Source organism: Podarcis bocagei (genome assembly GCF_964188305.1).
Source record: "Podarcis bocagei genome assembly, chromosome: 4".
Lineage (NCBI taxonomy): Eukaryota > Metazoa > Chordata > Lepidosauria > Squamata > Lacertidae > Podarcis > Podarcis bocagei.
In genome coordinates, this window is record NC_138128.1 from 4489307 (window position 1) to 4511758 (window position 22452).

Below are 22452 nucleotides of genomic sequence, written 5' to 3' on the forward strand. Positions count from 1 at the left end.
CTTTTCCGGGTCACCTCCCCCTTTGTTCCACATCCCTGGTGCCCCCTACCTGACCCTATAAAAAGCAGTATTCAGAAGAGCGTTTTGCACAACCCCCCCAAGGAAGATAAAATAAAATTCTAAACTGTAACCATTAATTGCACATTGGTTCAAAACCCAGTTAAAACTATTTAGTCTCATCAGTTCACCAAAGCTGGTGGACTTGATCCAGGGAAACCAGATTTGTCTGGTAGTCATTGATCCCGCCCCAAGCCCCCTTGCTTCTTAGCGCCCCCCCCAGGTCATCCCTAGGGGGTGGCACCACAAACCTTGCAAACCACTTCTTTAGACTTTTAATATTTTTGCTGCAGCTGCGTGTGCCTCTCCCGCTTGCCATTTTGCTGCAAATCATAGCTGTCAAGCGTCCCTTATTTGGCGGGAAACTCCCTTATCCCAGCGCCGTGTCCCGCTGCTGTCCCTTATTGATGGATGTCCCTTAAATTTCCCGGGTATCAAAGGAAGCAGCTCCTCTCCCTCCCTCTCTGCCGGCCAGGGAGGAGGGAGGCTCCAACTGTGTTGCTTGGCTGCCCGGCCCGCCCCCCTCCGGCCTCCTCTCACCAGCCTTGGCCCCCGGGAGCCCCTCCCCACCGGGACTGGCAGGAGCCTCAGGCCCTTCCACCACCATCCTCCTCGCGGCCGCCAAACTGAGCATCTCTGCCTGGGGCCTCCCCTCTGCCCGTCGCTCCCGCTCCCGCTAGACCGTACTGCAGCTGTGCCGCCAAAGGACCCGGATGAGATGGGCAGCCTGGCATGGCCTGTGAATTGATGAGAAGCCTTGAGAGGAGAGCGAGGGCAACCACAGAGAAAGCAGTTCAGAGAGAGGAGGAGGAGGAGGCGGAGGCGCGGGCAGGTGTTCCAAGGGCTACAAGGGAAGGACCGCAAGCGCTTCTCCCATAGATTTGTAGTGGTAGACTAGCATAGATGGTCTGATCTGCGGGTTAACTTTGGGCGCTATTCCCCCCCCTTCCTCCCGCCCCACCTGATGGAACTGAGAGCTGCAGGTGGAGCACGAGAGAAAAGATACAGAACTGCAGCAGCATCTTCGAAGCTTGGACTTCGTTTTGCCCGAAAAGTGGTTGCTGCTTGTAGTTATTTAATTGCAGTGTTTCATCGGCTGGTGTCTGGAGCAGCAACCTCTGGAAACGAAGGGCTAAAAACCGGCGCTGCTCTCCCAAATTATCTGGTCCCTTTTAACTGATTGACTAAAATCCCTTATTCTGGCTGCTGGTCCCTTATTTTCAAATCTGTAAGTTGACAGCTATACTGCAAATCATCCTCCACATTCCTCATCTACGAGGGGCTGGGAGTGCTTGGACCGCCCCCCCCCAGCACCATCTCCTGAAGTAGCTGCATTCAGGACGCAGCTGTCATAAGCTCACAGAGCCTGGAAACCACTAGTACTCGTGGAAAGAATTTCTTAATAAGTGCAGGCCCTTTTATTTTTACTGCAATAGGAAATGATAACCACGATTTTTACTGCACCGGTGGGGCACTGAGTCTCCCGGACAGCTCCACTGCTCCCAGAGCCCCGAAAAGCAGCTCTGTTTGCAGATGTTGACAACGCCCGTCTTCCTAAGGGCATCAGGAGAGCCCAGCGGATCAGGCCAGGTGCCCATCTAGCGCAGCACCCCCTTCTCACAGTGGAAAACCGGATGCCCATGGGGCACACGCAAAGCGACTGGCATTCCAAAGCGTTGCTGCCTCTGTCTGGAGAGGAAGGGCAGAGCCATCTTGGCTAGGAGCCATCAAGAGCATTCTCCTCTGTGAATTTGTCTAATCCTGTTCTGAAGCCATCTAGGTTGGTGGCCATTGCATGTCATGTGGCAGGGAGTTCCATAGTTCAACAGTGCACCACGTAAAGAAGTTTTTTTTTTTTACCATTTGAAGTTTATTATCCTTTGTGGTTGTTGTTTAGTCGTTTAGTCATGTCTGACTCTTCGTGATCCCCTGGACCAGAGCATGCCAGGCACTCATGTCTTCCACTGCCTCCCGCAGTTTAGTCAAACTCATGCTGGCAGCTTCCAGAACACTGTCCAACCATCTCGTCCACTGTCGTCCCCTTCTCCTTGTGCCCTCCATCTTTCCCAACATCAGGGTCTTTTCCAGGGAGTCTTCTCTTCTCATGAGGTGGCCAGAGTATTGGAGCCTCAGCTTCAGGATCTGTCCTTCCAGTGAGCACTCAGGGCTGATTTCCTTAAGATTGGAGAGGTTGGATCTTCTTGCAGTCCATGGGACTCTCAAGAGTCTCCTCCAGCACCATAATTCAAAAGCATCCATTCTTCGGCAATCAGCCTTCTTTATGGTCCAGCTCTCACTTCCCTACATCACTACTGGGAAAACCATAGCTTTAACTATACGGACCTTTGTTGGCAAGGTGATGTCTCTGCTTTTTAAGATGCTGGGTACATTTACCTTTACCTTTTTACAACTAAGACTCCTCCAGCACCATAATGATTACCAAATACAGAGGGCATTCAAAACACACCAGGAAAGAGTTATTTACAGTCATCAAGAAGTTTGGTGTTGTTTTGAAGGAGCCCAGATAGCCAGTTTAAAAGTTAAAGAAGGACAACTTGCTTCCATATTTGGACGTCTGCAACTCGCCTTCAGTTGGTGGGTTTGGTTGTGATTTTTGCCTAGAATGATAGGGATTCTCAGGCGGTGGCCGGTCAGTCTTCACTTTAGTGACCTTTGACAGCTGTCCCAGATCAGGTCTCACTCAGCCCAACTTATCCAGGACCCACTCATCCAAGACCTGCTGCTGCTTGCGCCAGTGGCGAAGCTCTAGCAGGTTATTATAGTCAATGCAAGTCCAGTATTGGGTAATTGGCTCCTCACAGTGCAGTTTAAGCTGCCCGAAGAAGTCCATTGCACACTTGTTCACTTCCTTGCCTTCCTTTAAACATTTCTGTGGGATCTTCTCTTCCCAGCGGCAAAGCATGAACTCCTTGTTGGGCTTGTCACACTGTGAGCCATAATGATGAGCTGCTGCTTTCAGAACGGCTGAGGTTCCATTCACCTCTGTGATAGGAATTTTGAGGTCTTAGATATATGGTAATGTTCATAAGTGTACCAACCAAGCACCTACATAGATCAGCACAGGAAGACTGACCTGGAACCATTTTGATTCCTAAACTGAGCAAATGTTTTCTCTGCAAGGTCAAAGTGGGAAACCTCCCCATTGTCTCTTTCCTCACAAATCCTGTCTTAAAGGCACATTTAAGATATGAATAGGGTGTGAGCCTGTGACCTGGCCCAGGAACGAAGTATTTATCATCACAAAAGATTGGCCAGGCTACCCAGGAAATCCAGCCTGGAGAAGAGGAGGTTAAGGGGTGATATGATAGCCATGTTCAAATATATAAAAGGATGTCACATAGAGGAGGGAGAAAGGTTGTTTTCTGCTGCTCCAGAGAAGCGGACACGGAGCAATGGATCCAAACTACAAGAAAGAAGATTCCACCTAAACATTAGGAAGAACTTCCTGACAGTAAGAGCTGTTCGACAGTGGAATTTGCTGCCAAGGAGTGTGGTGGAGTCTCCTACTTTGGAGGTCTTTAAGCAGAGGCTTGACAACCATATGTCAGGAGTGCTCTGATGGTGTTTCCTGCTTGGCAGGGGGTTGGACTCGATGGCCCTTGTGGTCTATTCCAACTCTATGATTCTATGATTCAATCAAGGTAACCTGGCAGACAGGAGATAAACAACGCACTCAAATTTCTGTTGTAGACCGCCTTTTCTGTGATGTAGCTATGATGTATCTGAGGGGTGGTCTTGGGTTACACCCCTTCTGTGATGTATGTATGATGTTTCTGGGGGTGGTCTTGATCTACAGGGTCACAATTTCAAAAATCTTTATAAGGCCTTGCACGCCATTGTTCTGGGTTCCTCCTCCTTTCCTGTGTGTGAGGGGAGCACCCTCTTGCAACAGATCAATAAAGATCAGGCTTACTAGCTGCTTTGCTTCTCAATATTCTCTGGTTGGCCTCTGTTATTCTCTCCTAACAATAGGGAACCTTCGTAAGGACTCTATATGGGCTCTTGGATACCCCATAAGGGAAAAGGGCAATTTTTGTTTACAACAGGGGCCAACTCCAAGTTCCCTGGAGCGAAGCAATCTGCTTCAAATGGACCATGGGCCCTTCTCTGAAATTTCAGGGAAGGAAGAATTGATGCTTTTTTTAAAAAAATAAAATAAATAGTAAAGATCCTCTGTGCTTCCCACTGGCCTCAAAAGCCAACTTTCAAGCCAGGTATGGCGCATTTTGCCTGCTAAAGAAAGCAAGGCCTGCTGAGTTTTCACCTTTCACCTTTCTATTAAAGGCACAGGACAGGAGCCTTGCCCGAAAAAAGGTTGGCAGCTCAACTGCTTCCTAGTTTACCATGCACATTTTGAAACTAGGCATGCTTTGAAAGCAATAATCCAGAGTATCTGATTAAAATGACACCCAGCAGCCCTAACATTCCTCACAGAATTAAGTATTAAGCAAAATGGATTTCTGGTTTGATAAGGATCGTATCATTTCATGCTGTGCTTTTGTGTTAACTGAGGAGTTTCAGGTCAGTGTTTTCTGCAGAATTTAGGCAGCAGTCCTGCACCCACTTACCTGGGAGTGAGCGGGACTTACTTCTGAGTAACCAGCCATGCAAGCTAAGCCTGCGGAAGTGAAAATAATAATTTACGAATAAATCTGGTCAGCAGTCTAGAATTAAAATGTTGCCCAGTGTGAGAGATTACCCAGTCTAGATGCTTAAGATGCCAGGGCTACAGGAAGGGGTTAAGAGGATAGATACTTAAAACACAAATATATATAATGAAATAAAACAGTATGTCTGAGTCGGCTTTCTTTAACAGAAATATATTCAGCAGGTGCTGAGAACAATACAGCAAAAGCAGGGAGTTTGCATAGTACAGGCGCTGTCACACTAAAATACTGATTTTTATCCTGTGTGAAACAAACATTCTACGCATTTTACATTCCACTTGCAAAAGTGGCAGCTTTGCACTTTGCTAAATCTGGTCTCCTGCACAAAATTTGGAATAATCTGGTACTTTAAACAGATTTAATCACTTTGCAATTGCCCTCTGCATTTGTGTGGGGTGGGGATGCACTGGGAAAGAAAGGCACTCTGCACTCCAAGAGGAGCAGGAGGTCTCTCAGAATTATTTATCTGCATATACAAACCACAGAGCCTAGGGCTTGCCGGTCAGAAGGTTGGTGGTTCGAATCCCCGCGATGGGGTGAGCTCCCGTTGCTCAGTCCCTGCTCCTGCCAACCTAGCAGTTCAAAAGCAAGTAGATAAATAGGTACCACTCTGGCGGGAAGGTAAACGGCGTTTCCGGGGGCTGCTCTGGTTCACCAGAAGCGGCTTAGTCATTCTGGCCACATGACCTGGAAGCTTTATGCCGGCTCCCTTGGCCAATAAAGCGAGAGGAGCGCAGCAACCCCAGAGTCGGTCACGACTGGATCTAATGGTCAGGGGTCCCTTTACCTTTACCTTTACTGTCTACCCTGGTCCTGAATTAGGCAAACTCTGTAGAACAGAGCTTTCCAAACTTTTCATGCTGGTGACACTTTTTAGACGTGCATCATTTCATGACACAGTAATTTTGTTTTACTAGTAAGGAGGAGGTTAAACTAACCCTTTTCCGGCCCCGAGAGGAACTCATGGAGTGTTCACACGACACAACCACACACTATAGCCGACACACTAATGTATTGCGACACACAGTTTGGGAAGCTCTGCTGTGGAAGTTCTATCAGCAATCGGACCGAGGTCTGAGGCTTTAAATACAGGAACCGTTCCAGGAAAAAAAACCTGAGGTTAATTTATTACAAAAGTCCACAGATAAAGAAAGCTAAATCCCCACCCAAATTTCTGATTTCCCAACATAATGTTTGCTCATTGCATCATACAACATATATAAATCCTGGTCAATCACTAATCTTTAAGCAATGTTTCCTGGTTTGAGTAATAAGACCACAGTTAAAGCTAGATTGATCAGAGACCATTTTAAACAAACTGAGAGACCAGGTTTCTATGCTCTCTTTCTCTCGCTCTCTCATTAAGGATCTCATTAGAACTTTTCCACAGGATCCGGTAATGATCTGGCTGCATGTCAGTCTTTGCTTATTAATTTATATTTTCTTTCTGCCTTTCCACACTGGACAAGATAGCTAACAAAACGGAAACACAAAACACATATATGCAACACACACACACACACACACACACACACACAATCATTGGCCTGTGAAAATGCAGATCATTAAACAACAACAGGCAAATGAGCCCATCAGGCTAACGGTCTGTTCAAACCAGTAGTTCCCAAACTTTTTCGTGCCTCTGACCCCATGGTTCCAAAAATTCATCCACAGAGCTCCCTGCCCGACCCTATAAAAAGCATTATTCAGAATGGCGGTTTGCATGAAGGAAGATGATAACACCATAAAATTCAAAACAGAAAACAATTAATTGCACATTGATTTGAATTCCAATTGAAACTAGTTAGTTTAATCCAACAAAACGGATGAACTTGATCCAGGTATACCAGCTTCTCAAAGTCTGATACTCATTTACATCTCCAGGAAATCTCACTGTCGCCCAGGGAGTTGTACCTCTCACTCTGGGAACCAGTGCTTTAAAAGTCCAAGGGCGATCCTAGTTTGGGTAAAATAACAAAGTTATTTTCAGTCATGTATAACTGCTGCATTTCAGTTTTGCCTGATACAGATTTCCGAGGATCAAAAAAAATGTGCACGCCAAGCTGGACTGGTCCTTTATACATGTATAATTTCAATTTCTGTGTATCCCTGGGACTAAGAAGGTGACGTTGACCTACTGAAGGGCTTGGCATTGGCTCTTATCTCTTATCCATGAGACCAGAAAACCCCTGCAGATATCATCTTTATCAGAACGTCTGTTCCATACAATATAGGAATCAAGCCTTTAGTGTGGAACTCCCTTCCATATCTCTCTATTGTCTTTTATATGTGTCTGTTGAAGACCTTCCTTTTTTCAACAACCCCTTTGAAGATGGATTTTTTTTTGTCCCAATCCATATTTGCATCAGATTTGACCTTGTTTTCACATATGAAATGGCTTTCAATATATGGAATTGTTTTAAGTTGTTTTTACTGCTGATGCTCCATGCAATGCGATTCATAACCAGAACCACTTTTAAACTAATAATAATAATAATTTGTATCTTCAGGAACTAAATTCTACGCAGAAAATATTCAGAGCTCATACGGCCTCCAAGCTCAAGACTGGAATCCAATTTCTGGTTCCTGCATATTTTGACCTTGGAATCTGGCCTTGTTACTGTCTCTCTGTAATTAAATCTATTATGAGGACTCTGGGTGGGAAGAGGGAAGTTTCAAATGCTAATGAGTCAAATGATTTGTTCACAATTCCAACTGTATATGCATATGCTGATTTGACAGCCCGTCAATCACCTCCAAGGAACAAGTCTATTTCTGACAGTACCTTTTAAAAACAGCCCTCTTTTTAGAACTTGCAAATTTTGGCATAATATTGCAGGAAATGCACCCTGTTCACCCAGAGCTTTTGGTGCTGCTCCTTGCTTTCATTAACCTGGAAGAACAGGTTGGGTCATCTGTAAAAATGTTTGCTTGGATACATTGCTGACTGGATCAGACCCAAAGCCCCATCTAGCGCAGATTCTGTTCTCACAGTGGCCAGCTTTCCCACGCATTAACTATTTTTACACATACGTATTTATTTTAACTGTGAGAGCTGGACCATCAAGAAGGCTGAGAATTGATGCTTTTGAATTCTGGTGCAGGAGGAGACTCTTGAGAGTCCCATGGACTGCAAGAAGATCCAACCTCTCCATTCTTAGGGAAGTCGGCCCTGAGTGCTCACTGGAAGGACAGATCCTGAAGCTGAGACTCCAATACTTTGGCCACCTCATGAGAAGAGAAGACTCCCTGGAAAAGACCCTGATGTTGGGAAAGATGGAGGGCACAAGGAGAAGGGGACGACAGAGGATGAGATGGTGGGACAGTGTTCTCGAAGCTACCAACATGAGTTTGACCAAACTGCGGGAGGCAGTGGAAGACAGGAGGGCCTGGTGTGCTCTGGTCCAGGGGGTCACCAAGAGTCGGACATGACTAAACAACTAAACAACAACAACAACAATTTATTTTAACTGACTACAGCTGGCTTTTCCAACACAGAAAGTGGCATTAGATTAGGAAGAGAAGCAGGGCTGATGTTCCTGGACTACAAATCCCATAATCCCTGACCACTGACCCCCACTTGCTGGAGCTGATGGGAGCTGGAGTTCAACATCAAGCAGTTCTCCCCTCCCAGCACCCCCCTCCAACAAGACAGAATCTTAAAAGAGAAAGCAATATATGTGTATATTTTTAAAGTCCTCCACCTCCTAACGCAGCCTTTGCCCATATATTTTGGAGTACAACTCCCATTGGCCCCAGAGACACACATGGAGGGAACTGAGTTGCCCAAGTCTGCAGTAACTCAACCCATTTAGCCGTGATTCCTGCACTGCGAGGGGTTGGCCTAGACGACCTTTGGCTTCCATCCCCACTCTACAATTCTATGATTGCTTTTTTGAACAACAACAAAAAAGTCTTTTTGCAATTGTAACCGATGGAACTACCCGCCACTGTACACTGACTCCCCTTCCCAGGTCTCACGGTGATGTAAATTCTTTTTAAAAAAATCAATTCCAAAACCAGGTCATGATTGCCGGCCATGCAATTCTACTCTCTGCCGAATAATGCTGTGTGAGCTGCAAGCTTGCAGCCTGGAAGCATGGCCAGATTTAGGTGTGATGAGGCCCTAAGCTACTGAAGGTAATGGGGCCCCTTATATGTCCAGCTGTCCTTTGTCAACAACAAATTGTCGTTATTTTTTGTGTTGTAAAGGGACCCCTGACCTTTAGGTCCAGTTGTGGCCGACTCTGGGGGTGCGGCGCTCATCTCACTTTATTGGCCAACGGAGCCGGCGTACAGCTTCCGGGTCATGTGGCCAGCAGGACTAAGCCGCTTCTGGCAAACCAGAGCAGCACACGGAAATGCTGTTTACTTTCCCGCCGGAGTGGTACCTATTTATCTACTTGCACTTTGACGTGCTTTCGAACTGCTAGGTTGGCAGGAGCAGGGACTGAGCAACGGGAGCTCACCCTGTTGTGGGGATTTGAACCGCCGGCCTTCTGATCAGCAAGTCCTAGGCTCTGTGGTTTAACCCACAGCACCACCCGCGTCCCGTTTTTTGTGTTGAATATATGCTATATGGCAATTGATGAACCTAATAGGTATCTAAAGCCATTTGCACATAACAAAACATGTATTTTATCAAAGTATCTGTTGAATTGAAATACAGTTAAGAAGAAGTATATTAATAGTGAAGTAATTATTAACTTAAAATGATTTTTTATTCATAACAAACCTAATAATGCAAACACGGGTTTTATTTTATTTGTTTTTTGTTTTATCTTTTGGAAACGTACATCCAGTTTTTGTTTCCTTTAAATTTTTGGGGTGCCCCCAAGAGCGTGGGGCCCTAAACAAGAGCTTGTTCAGGGAAGTTTTTAATGTGTGACATTTTAATGTATTTTTATTCTTTGTTGGAAGCCCCCCAGAGTGGCTGGGGAAACCCAGCCAGATGGGCGGGGTACAAATAATAAATTATTATTATTATTATTATTATTATTATTATTATTATTATTATTATTATTATTATTATTATTATTATTATTATTATTATACTGTACGTCAACCCGGCACTGCCTGGAAGCTCCTTCCCCGAGATACGCTCGCTCGCCCGCTCTAGCAGCCGCCGGGTGGATGGGCGCGCGCACACATGTAGCCCCGCAGCGGCGGAAGGGTTAAGCACCTGCGGGCGAGAGGCGCGCTCCTTGCTGGCTCCACCTTTCGGCCGAGCGAGAGGAGGGTCCGGCGGCGGCTGCGGCGGCGAGGCGCTTCTCCTCGGGCTCAGAAGCTGGTGCCATCTCCAGCCGCCGCCTGCGCTCCGCGTGGGGACCCCAAGACGCCTCTCTTTGTGCTCCTCCAAGCCAGAGAAACTTCTCCCGGCTCCGAGGCGCCCAGCATGTTCCAGTGGTGAGTGAAGCTCTTTCTCAAAAGAAACCCTTTTGATTTGCATCTTTCCCAGCTGTGCGTTGCTCCAACTCCGAGGGTCCTTTTTTTGCTCTCCAAGACGCGCGTTGAAAGAATCGCCTCCTTCCTTCCCATCTTTCGCTGGCTAAACTGAGCATCCCAATTCAAGGCTCCATCCTTCTTCTTTTTCAGCGTGAGTTTTTCTCATCCTCCCTCCTTCCTTTGCCTTTCCTGCTAAAACACCATCCTAGGGGTTGTGATTAAAAGCGTGCAAGCAGAGTGGTTTTCTTCAACTCCGGCTCTTGTTTTCAGAGTAACCCGCCCCAGTACAGTGGTACCTTGGGTTAAGTACTTAATTCGTTCCGGAGCTCCGTACTTAACCTGAAACTGTTCTTACCCTGAAGCACCACTTTAGCTAATGGGGCCTCCTGCTGCTGCTGTGCCGCCGGAGCACAATTTCTGTTCTCATCCTGAAGCAAAGTTCTTAACCCGAGGTACTATTTCTGGGTTATCGGAGTCTGTAACCTGAAGCGTATGTAACCCGAGGTACCACTGTATTCATCTTTTCTGTGCTTTGCTTCACTCGCCCCCATCCCATTTCATTTTATTTTTTTATGCCCGGGCTTCAGTGTTCTTGTAAAAAAAACAAAAGGTGACAAGTTAAGTGGGCCTGGGGGTGGCTGGATGAAGATGTTGAAACTCTGCAGGGTGTAAAGTGCAAATTCCATACTAGGGGATTTGTTAAGAGGAGAGAGATCCGAATCAGAACTGGCGATATCTTAAGGCTGCCCTGGTGGCGAGACCCCGCTCGGAATGCTGTGTAAATTTCCGGTTCTTGGACCTCGAAAAGGCTATTGTGGAGTTTGAAAAATGTTCAGAAAAGGGCGACCCCCCCCCCCCGAAAGGTTGCTGCGTTTGGGAATTCTCAGTTCAGAGAAAAAGCGAATAAAGGGTTGGGGGGAACAAGGCTAGAGATGTCTGAGATGGTGTCTAGAAAATGGACAGTGAGACTTTTTTCTCCCTCTTTCATAATCCTAGGGCACAGGGTCATCCAGGGAAGATGAAGGATAGGAGATTCAGGACAGAAACAAAGGGAGTTTTCCAGTGGCTTGCTGGCCGCAGTGGCGATGTTCTGCCTCCCCTGTCAGGCAGTGCGCCTCTGAATGCCGGTTCTGGGAGCCCACTTGAAGGTTTCCTGTGCTGTCTGTCTGCTTGGCCACTGGGAGCACAGGCTGCTGGACTCGATGGGCCCGTTGCATTGCTCCGGCAAAATTCATATTTTCTTTTACTGGCTGACAGTATATCAATGGGTAGGACTTTTAATGCAGTTAGGAAGTTAGGAAATGCAGATCGGAGAGTCATATGCATTGCATATGAGTTGCATTGCTCTGGCAAAGTTCTTCATATTTTCTGTTATTAGCTGACAGTATATCTATCTGACAGTACAGTGGTACCTCGGGTTAAGAACTTAATTCGTTCTGGAGGTCTGTTCTTAACCTGAAGCACCACTTTAGCTAATGGGGCCTCCTGCTGCGGCCGCGCTGCTGGAGCACAATTTCTGTTCTCATCCTGAAGCAAAGTTCTTAACCTGAGGTACTATTTCGGGGTTAGTGGAGTCTGTAACCTGAAGCATATGTAACCTGAAGCGTATGTAACCTGAGGTACCACTGTATATTAATGGGTAGGACTTTTAATGCACTTAGGGAGTTAGGAAATGCAGATCTGAGAGTCATATGCATTGCATATGAGTTGCATTGCTCTGGCAAAGTTCTTTATATTTTCTCTTATTAGCTGACAGTATATCAATGGGTAGGACTTTTAATTGCATTTAGGAAGTTAGGAAATGCAGATCTGCAGCTGAGAGAGAGAGAGAGAAGTTGGTGGCCAAAGATGCTTGCCAACTGCAGTTTCCTGTAACGGATCCTTCTCAGAAACAACCCTATCTTTCCATCCCAGCCTTGCATTTTCTCGGTTTGAGGTTTTCATCCTGAAATCAAAAGATTACTGAGACCTACGACTTATGGTGTGATCCTGTGTTTGATGATTACGCAGCAGTCTTCCTATATTTAGTGGGGCTTACTCCCAAGTAATTGGATCACAGGTGTAGACTGGGGGCGGGGGGCAGAAAGGCTTGTGTTCAAGCCTTTTTCCCCCCTTAGGGCTCCGTGGATGACTTGGTGCTGAGCGTCACACACTTTCAACCCAACCTACCTCGCAGAGTCGTCATAAGGCTAGCCCATCCCTTGAGCAACTTGCCAATCAAAATATGATGCTGATTGTTGCTGGGGTGGTTGGAGTGAAGAACAAGTGGCCAAACTCTTATTTATTCCTTCATTATTACTATTTTTTAAAAGAGAGACTAGGATATTAGTCCACTGGTGTGTTACACATCTGCAGAGCCAGGAGTGTGGATCCAGTTCAGTGGCGTAGCGTGGGTTGTCAGCACCCGGGGCAAGGCAAGTAATTTGCGCCCCTAACCCCTAACCTGCCGCGTCAGGTGATCTGAGGCGAGTTGCCGCTGGCGCTGCCGCCCAAACGACGCCGCTTGCCTGGAGGAGGAGGAGGGCAGAGAGGCGAGGAAAATGCAACATGGCCCAGCAGCTGCAGCAGCAGCGGCGACGGCGGGGCTGTGAGGAGGGGCTGCCTGGCGCGCCCTCCGCGGCCCTGACGCGCGGGGACCGCGGCGAGCGCTGAGAGCCGCTGCCAGCTCGTTGGTTCCGTGAGACATGGGGCTCTGCTACAGCCTGCGCCCGAGGCTCTTCGGCGACTCCGGAGGTGGCGAGCGCGCCCCCCCAGATGTTGCGCCCGGTGCGGCCGGCCCCCCTTGCACCCCCCACGCTACGCCACTGATCCAGTTTAACAACTGAGCTGCCACTGATTTTCTGCTTGGCAGTCCAGAATATGAGACACTTGCTTCGAAGCATGAGCAATTGTTTGCTGGATGAAATCAAGGTCCATTTATGGGGTCTGCTAGAACACTGGCCAGTGGTCTGTTCATGAACTACAACAGACCTTCTGTTCATCCTGGCTAAAGATAGGAAGAGACCACTGGCACCAACCTTTTTGCAAGCTCCTTTGCAGAGGATACGCTTGGTCCATCAAGTTCAGTATTGTACGTTAGCAATATCAAAAGCAACACAATGGCCAGAAACAACTACAATGTTTTGAATTATTTCATAAAGTTTTTCACATTGTAATTGTTTCTGGCCATTGTGTTGCTTTTGATATTGCTGACTCGTATTTTGCAACACAGGGGTTTGCTTGTTTACTCAGTATTGTACGTTGACTGCTAACTCTCCAGGGTTTATAGACAGGGGGCATCCCAAGTCCTAGCAGGAAATGCCAGGGACTCGCCATCTTGTGTTACCTGTTGGGAAAGATGGAAGCTGCCCTAGATGGAAGCCTGCTGGTGTATCTTGGCTCCTGGGGGGTTTTAGCTCTAGGTGAATTTGCAGCAAAATCTGCATCTTCCTCCTGTAACAAAGGGGCGAGTTGATTTGGGACAAGTTCACACAACCTCCAGAAATCGGAAGGACTGAGAGTGGAGCAGAGGAGGATCTCCTTCTCTACACCATCTCTGTATGGCACTCCGGAGAAGTTGGTGGCTGTTTTTGTGAGGGGTTCGGTCACAAGCCGCACAGTTAGGTTCCATCACCATCATTACTTTTTATTGAATTTTACAAGAAAAGAAAAGGAAAAAGAAACAAAAAAAAAAATACATAGCACTGTAAACACATTTATACATGTTTTCCAAAATGCAAACTAAAAAGGAAAATACTTTTCATAACCAATAATATTACCAAATTCATGCTTCAAACATTACAATATATAAATCTTAGTTAAAATATTATAAAAGACTTCCACCGCATTCACCACACGTCTCTTAGTTATCTTACTCGCCTTTACATCTGTTCTTCAATCATTTCCCTCCCTTAGATTCTTTCATAATCAGTCAAATATTTATGTTCTCTATATTCTTCACAAGGTTAGTCTAGGCACAACCAAACTTTCATATTTGAGCCCTGCTTGTATAAATATTCGTTTAAGCATTCCCATTATTTCTGAATTATAATTTTTGATTTATGCCTTATTAAATCTGTCAGTTTTGCTAACTCCAGGTACTCACATAGTTTACTTAGCCATTCCCCTTTCGTTGGGAAATAATTTCCTTTCCAGTGACTGGCTACCAATGTTCTCTCTGCTGTTGCATCATTAAATAGCTGGTTGGGAGGGTCTTGTGCAACAAACCGGCTTCCCTGGAAGATCAGACTTTTTGCGATAAGGAAAGTGAAGATGTGAAAAGGATAAGGGAAAGGGCAGTGTGGAGGGAACGCTTGCTTTTGACACACCATCCCTCTAACCTCCCCGCAAACATGCAAGAATTATTGTTGTTTAGTCATTTAGTCGTGTCCGACTCTTCATGACCCCATGGACCAGAGTACGCCAGGCACTCCTGTCTTCCACTGCCTCCCACAGTTCGGTCAAACTCATGCTGGTAGCTTCAAGAACACTGTCCAACCATCTCGTCCTCTGTCGTCCCCTTCTCCTTGTGCCCTCCATCTTTCCCAACATCAGGGTCTTTTCCAGGGAGTCTTCTCATGAGGTGGCCAAAGTATTGGAGCCTCAGCTTCAGGATCTGTCCTTCCAGTGAGCACTCAGGGCTGATTTCCTTCAGAATTGATAGGTTATATAAGATATATCTATATCTTATATAGATATAAGAATTAAGGTAAAGGTAAAGGGACCCCTGACCATTAGGTCCAGTCGTGACCAACTCTGGGGTTGCGGCGCTCATCTCGCTTTACTGGCCAAGGGAGCCGGCGTAAAGCTTCCGGGTCATGTGGCCAGCATGACTCTTTGACGTGCTTTCGAACTGCTAGGTTGGCAGGAGCTGGGACCAAGCAATGGGAGCTCACACCATCGCGGGGATTCAAACCGCTGACCTTCTGATCGGCAAGCCCTAGGCTCTGTGGTTTAACCCACAGTGCAACCGCTCATCAAATAGAACACACAGTCCAATTTCCCTGCAACAAATGAAGATGGGCACTCAATAACTAGGTTGTCTGGATGTGTCTTTTGACACCTCCTATTCAATTATTTTACTGCATTTTCATCCCACCTTTTCCTCCAAGGGGTTCAGGGTGGTGTAGATGGTTCCCTCCTCATTTAATTCCCACAATAACCCTGTGAGGAAGGTTAGGCTGAGAGGCAGTGACTGGCCCAAGGCGAGACCTTCATGGCCAAGTGGGGAGTTGAACCTTCATGTCCCAGGTCTTAGTCTGATGCTCTAACCACTACACCACACTGTCCCTCCTAAATACCTCCTCTAAAGATCTGCTGTCACTTAATTCGGACCGCTGCTGCTTCCACGGATGAGAATCCACAGCCTGTTTTATAGCTGAAAGCTTCTGAGCGGGTGACTTACGGGTTTTCTGTTTTCTTTTGTTCTTTTTGCATAGAGCAACAGGAAATGGCAGATCTGCCACAGGGGAGATTTTGTGCATTGGGATCTAAACTGCTGGCTGAAAGCAGAGATCGGACGGCCATCTGCCATGGATGCTTTAGCCGAGATTCCTGCATTTCAGGGGGTTGGACTAGATGACCCCTGGGGTACCCCCCAACTCTACAATTCTATGGTTATGCAAAGGGCTTCTCCTTTTTTATCATAATTTTTATTAAGTTTTCCATATTTCATTACATTTTCATTACACAAATCCATGACTTAAAGCATTGCTCAAACAGAGCATAGACCTCTTTCTGACTTCCAACTCTTTTACCAATTCTTCGCATTTCCATAGCCACTTTTTTACCTTATATCTTCTTTTGACATTCACCTGCTTATATGTAAATCAGCTCCTTATTTTCACATTACCAAACATTTCAACTCAGACCTACAAACGTTTTCAAACGTTTACAGTTTTCTTTCATATAAGATATAAATTTGCTCCAGTCCTTTTGAAACAGTTCGTCACGCTGATTCCCCGTCAGCTTTGCCAACTCCACGTATTCAACCATCTTTATCTGCCAATCTTCCAATGTAGGAAGTTCCTGCTGCTTCCATTTCTGGGCCAGATGTATTCTTGCAGCCGTTGTGGCATACATGAACAAATTTACGGCTTTTTAAAAAAAAATTCCTCACCAATTAACCCCAACAGAAAAGCATCTGGATTTTTACTAAAATTATACTTAAATACCTTTTTCAATTCATTATATATAATATCCCAGAAGGCTTTCACCTTAGCACAAGTCCACCACATATGGAGGAAATTTCCCCTTATGAAGGGCTTCTTATCTTCCCCTTGCAGAAGATTTAGCCTTTTTAGGTTTCATTTCATCGTTCCAGGCTGAAGTTTCGTTTATTTCGTTCCAAGCATCAGCCATAACGCATGAGGCCTGAGGGTCTCTATTTCACTTTTGATGGAAAGAAAGTGTTAATTTCACAACTGGGGAGAAAGCCACACCCCTGCAGCTGGGTCAGGGCAGCAGCCAGGAACTGTATGAGTAAGCTCTAGCTATTTAGCTGCCTGTTCCTCTCGTGTAATTTCCAGGATTGGCAGCATTCAGAAGAGTAATCTAGTAACGTGCTGGGAAGGTGGATTTCCCCACCGAAATAAAAATAAAAATAAAAATATTTTTTTAAAATTAATATTTTATTAAGTTTTATCAATAAAGTAATTCAGAAAAAAGTATAAAAACAGAAAAATACAGAATCACAAAATACAAAAATACAAACATTAAACACAAAAGAAAAAAAAGAAAAAAAAACCACATAAAAAACAAAACTCCCTCTTTTTCTTTAAATCCTCATCTTTAGTTAACTTATTTTCCTGACTTCCTCACGCCTCCCTTTTTTTGTATCCCTTTTTCAAAATTTGGTTCAGCAAATTCATATCCAATTTAGCTTATCTATTATCAATCCCATCTTACATTTTACCTTGTTGCTAGAACCCCTTCAGTTCATTTCAACGTCATCAGCATTCAAAAATTTTACAATGTTTCTGTAAATAAATTTTAAATTTCCTCCAATCTTCTTCCACGAGCTCTTCTCCCTGGTCTCGAATTCTGCCAGTCATTTCCGCCATTTCCATGTAGCCTATTAGTTGCATTTGCCATTCTTCCAGGGTGGGTAGATCTTGTGTCTTCCAGTGCTTTGCGATAAGAATTCTTGCTGCTGCTGTAAAAATAAAAATAATTTATCTTTTGTGTCGTCAGAGCCTGCGTGGTGTTGTGGTTAGAGCATTGGGCTAGGATCTGGGAGACCAGGGTTCAAATGACCACTCAGCCTGTGGGGATAGCTCAGTCGGCAGAGCATGAGACACTTAATCCCTGGGTTGTGGGTTCGAATCCTACCTTGAGATTGCAGGAAGTTGGGACCCTTGTTCCAACTGTGATTCTATGAAGCTGGGGTCACACGGGATGCCCTTGGGCTGCCTCTTGTCAGCCTAACGTACCTCACAGGATTGTTGTGGGGATTAAATGAAGAGGGGGAGAACCTGGAAATGAAGGAGAGATATAGACGCAGCAAATAAAAGTACCGTATTTTTCGCTCTATAGGACGTACCAGACCATAAGACACACCTAATTTTTGGAGGAGGAAAACAAGAAAAAAAATATTCTGAATCTCAGAAGCCAGAACAGCAAGAGGGATCGCTGTGCGGCGAAAGCATCGATCCCTCTTGCTGTTCTGGCTTCTGGGATAGCTGCGCAGCCTGCATTCGCTCCATAAGACGCACACACATTTCCCCTTACTTTTTAGGAGGGAAAAAGTGAGTCTTATAGAGCAAAAAATACGGTATTCTCTTGCCCTCAGCTTGTCTTCCGAAACATAGGGATTACAGCATTGGCTTACCTTACAAGGATGTTGTAAAGAGTATTTATTTATTTCATTCAATTTAAATACTGCTCCATTGTAAGAAGAAGAAAAAAACTCGAAGCTCTTTATTGGAATAATGGAACCTGCCGCGTTTTTAAATCCCCGGAAATGTACTACACAAAGGTTCTCTGGAATAAGTTGCCAACTTAAATTAGACAAGAGCTGAGCACCTTGGTATTTGGGACAGTCGCTTTTGTTTAAGAAGGCGACCCCCGAAGGATGGCCCAGGGCGCTTCCAGACTGTCGCTATTCCCATATCGGCAAATCCAGGCTGCACAATTGTGGGTGACAGAGAGGTCTTGCGCAAGGAACCCGCTTCCCCGACAAGATAATACGTTTTGCGATAAGGAAAGTGGTCGGGGAAATTGCCAGTGTGGGAAGAATCAGAGTGACACTTGACCTGACGCGACGCCCATCGAATCTCCCCAGAAGCAACTACCAGAAAAATTCACTGGAAAGTGTAATATAACATTTGGGGGTTGGACTCGATGGCCCTTGTGGTCTCTTCCAACTCTATGATTCTATGAACATTTGCTTAACGCAACACTGTCTTATCTTCCCTTGAAGCAGAGCAGGATGAATGCCAAGCAAACAGGTCACCTGGTTACAGCCACAGACATTTTAAGTAATGTTGTACAACTGTAAATACAGCTTTATTGCTTTTCATTTCCTGAGTGCATCACCTTTTGCAGTTTATCTTATTTTGATTGTTTTGCACATCTTATTGTTTGCACATTATAAATCTTCAAAGTGGGGGTGAAACATTGGATAGTACCTCCCTTACGCTTTAGGGAAGATTTTCCTGGGCTTGTAGTTTTCCTTTCCCATTCCTTCTCATTTTGCCAGGCTGCAGCCTAATGTAACGCAGGGCGATGGCCTGATCCAGCCACAGTGAAGCCCCAAGTCTTGCTGAAAACCAACTGTGCTTCACTTTGGCTGCATCACAGACCGTGTCTCTGCAACCTCTGTAATTTTCCTCAGTGGATGAAACATAGTGGTATGTTGTTGTTTTTTTCAAAAAAATAATTTTTTTAAAAAAATGTTGGCACAAAGCTTGCTAGTCTAAAGTTGTGCCTTCCATATTCACCTTGTATTTGACGTGCTGCATGTACAAGAGTCCTTCTGTTTTAAACTCTTGCATCTAGCTCACAGAGTCTTCTCCCAAGCAGGGATTGCTCACTCAATGAGAAAAAGTTCAGATTGTGTGAATAGCCCTCCTGCTGAATCAAGGGCCCCTTCAGGCCAGTAGGGTGGGTTTTCCTTTTTTTACAGGCGCATTCTGCATTGCATCATTGATGCAGTGGTTGTGCATTGTTGTTGCTGTTTATAGAATCACAGAATCATAGAATCCTAGAGTTGGAAGAGACCACAAGGGCCATCGAGTCCAACCCCCTGCCAAGCAGGAAACACCATCAGAGCACTCCTGACATATGGTTGTCAAGCCTCTGCTTAAAGACCTCCAAAGTAGGAGACTCCACCACACTCCTTGGCAGCAAATTCCACTGTCAAACAGCTCTTACTGTCAGGACGTTCTTCCTAATGTTTAGGTGGAATCTTCTTTCTTGTAGTTTGGATCCATTGCTCCGTGTCAGCTTCTCTGGAGCAGCAGAAAACAACCTTTCTCCCTCCTCTATGTGACATCCTTTTATATATTTGAACATGGCTATCATATCACCCCTTAACCTCCTCTTCTCCAGGCTAAACATGCCCAGCTCCCTTAGCCATTCCTCATAAGGCATCATTTCCAGGCCTTTGACCATTTTGGTTGCCCTCCTCTGGACACGTTCCAGTTTGTCAGTGTCCTTCTTGAACTGTGGTGCCCAGAACTGGACACAGTACTCCAGGTGAGGTCTGACCAGAGCAGAATACAGTGGCACTATTACTTCCCTTGATCTAGATGCTATACTCCTATTGATGCAGCCCAGAATTGTTTAGTCGTGTCCGCCTCTTCGTGACCCCCTGGACCAGAGCACACCAGGCACTTCTGTCTTCCACTGCCTCCCACAGTTTGGTCAGACTCATGCTGGTAGCTTCGAGAACACTGTCCCACCATCTCATCCTCTGTCGTCCCCTTCTCCTTGTGCCCTCCATCTTTCCCAACATCAGGGTCTTTTCCAGGGAGTCTTCTCTTCTCATGAGGTGGCCAAAGTATTGGAGCCTCAGCTTCACGATCTGCTCTTCTAGTGAGCACTCAGGGCTGATTTCCTTAAGAATGGATAGGTTTGATCTTCTTGCAGTCCATGGGACTCTCAAGAGTCTCCTCCAGCACCATAATTCAAAAGCATCAATTCTTCGGCGATCAGCGGCGGATTAGCGGTGGATTTATGCTGGACCGTCCACAAGTCAATCTGCTTTATCAGTTGTCCTGTGATGCTGCTGCAATGCTGTTGCACGATTGCCGTCTTGGGGGGGGGGGGAGCTCTCGCACGATAGAGCAACAGAAGCAGGACAAAAATTAAGAATAATCCCAGAACGTTAGCTGTAAGGAAAGTTACAGGATTTCAGCAGGAAGTTGCTGTATGTCTGCCCTGAAACTTCTGCAAGTGTAAAAAATTTTGAAAACGGAGACAGAATAAAATTGCAGAGCTTTGAAAAATTGAAAAACAAAGTGCGAGATTGGCTCCATTATTATCAAATAATGGAGGCATACAAATTGGACAAAAAAGTTGGTTTCCAGGTGGAAAAATAAAAATTGGAAACAGAATTGTTAGATCCAAAAACCAAGAATTTGCCAAGAATGTATAACTTGCTGTTGAAATGGAACACTCAGGATGAAACGGTGAAATCAGCTATGATTAAATGGGCACAAGATGTTGGACATAACATAATGATGGCTGACTGGGAACAGTTATGGACCACAGGTATGAAATTTACGGCATATAATGCCCTAAGAGAAAATTTAATGAAAATGATTTATAGGTGGTACATGACACCAGTTAAGCTTGAAAAAATTTACCATTTGCCCAATAATAAATGTTGGAAATGTAATGAGACTGAAGGTACATTCTTTCACCTTTGGTGGACATGCCCAAGGATTAAGACATTCTGGGAGATGATTTATAATGAAATGAAAAAGGTATTTAAATATACCTTCCTTAAGAAACCAGAGGCCTTTCTCCTGGGCATGGTCGGCCAATTGGTGCTAAAGAAGGATAGAACTTTTTTATGTATGCTACAACAGCAGCAACAATACTCATCGCAAAGTATTGGAAGACACAAGATTTACCCACCAGGGAAGAATGGCAGATGAAGTTGATGGACTACATGGAATTGACAGAAATGACTGGCAAAATCCGAGACCAAGGAGAAGAGTCGGTGGAAGAAGATTGGAAAAAGTTTAAAGACTATTTACAGAAATATTGTAAAATTAAGGAATGCTAGAAGAATGTTGGAACGAAGTGATATGGCTTTAGCAGAAAGGTAATAAGGAATTAAGTACAAATAGATTAATAGAGTATTAAAGGAAAAATAAGGTTGAAATGTGTTAAGATAATTATAGGATAGGAAACAGGGGAAGATGGAAAGGAATTGCTGAAATAATTAATAGAAGTGGAATACAAAAAGGGAGGTGTGAGGAGGTCGTGGAAATATGTGAAAGAAAGATAAGATATTGAAATTTATTTATTTTTTCTTTTCTTTGTTGATGTGTGTCAGGGCTGCTTCCAGATCCTAGCTCACAGAGGATCACGTTAGCCAGCGTTCACTTTATAAAAGTCTTTATTGAGTTACAGTTTCCAATTTCAAACTGTTGCAGGCAGCCCTACGTCTTATCAGCTAGACCGGCGAAGCTCCGTCTGAGTCCCCGCCTCCTGTACACCAACTTAATAACCTCGCCTTACTCCACCTTTTCCGCCTTCTCCTCCTTCTCTGGGTCCCTCTGCCCCCCGCTGTCTCTTCCTTCCTGGACTCTTCTGACGCGGACCCCCCGGACCCTTCTGTCTCCTTGCGGCGGGCTTTAGGACCTGGCTCCCTTTCCGGGCTGCTTACTCTGCCGCCTTCCTGTGCATTTGAACTTGGCGCGCGCGCCCAACCTCCCACTTTCCGCTTGACCGTTCCTTCGCTCCCCGATGGGGGTGTGGCCACTCCTGACTCATGCCCTCCCCCCTGCGGCGAGCCGCCGGATCCCGATACCTGGCACCCTTCCTCCTCACTGCGCTCTGTTGGGGACGTTGGCCCCGATTTCCAACTGCTGCTCTCTGAACCCCCTTTTGTCCCTTTTTCCTGGGGTGTCCCCTTGATCTCCCCCCTCGCTCTGGCCACTGGCGCTCCTTTCTGTGAATCTTCCGATTCACTGGAAAGACTCGGAGATCTCGGGTCGTCGTCATCGCTCATCTTTCCTTCGGACTCCTCCCCCTCGCTCTCTGTTTCCTCCCTTGCCCTCGCCTCTGCTCCTGAACCCCTGACAATGTGTTTTTAAATTGTTTTTGTTCT

General features: G+C 45.6%; 1 protein-coding gene and 1 pseudogene across 4 annotated transcripts in view; one reads left to right on the plus strand and one right to left on the minus strand.

Moving 5' to 3' along the window:
* Positions 1–2485: 2485 nt before the first annotated feature.
* On the minus strand, positions 2486–10042 carry LOC308586110 (NADH dehydrogenase [ubiquinone] 1 alpha subcomplex subunit 8 pseudogene; annotated as a pseudogene). The gene is made up of 2 exons: positions 9928–10042; positions 2486–3081 (listed from the first exon to the last, which is right to left on the minus strand). The product of its transcript is annotated as an NADH dehydrogenase [ubiquinone] 1 alpha subcomplex subunit 8 pseudogene (transcript).
* An 11-nt stretch (positions 10043–10053) lies between these two features.
* Positions 10054–22452, plus strand: part of B3GNT7 (UDP-GlcNAc:betaGal beta-1,3-N-acetylglucosaminyltransferase 7) — a 31254-nt gene continuing 18855 nt past the window's right edge. For all 3 annotated transcript variants that reach the window (XM_081190527.1, XM_081190529.1, XM_081190528.1), the window contains exon 1: positions 10054–10151. In XM_081190527.1, coding sequence (XP_081046653.1) covers positions 10141–10151 — 11 coding nt within the window. In that variant the 5' untranslated portion in view covers positions 10054–10140. The remainder of the gene's footprint in view (positions 10152–22452) is intronic.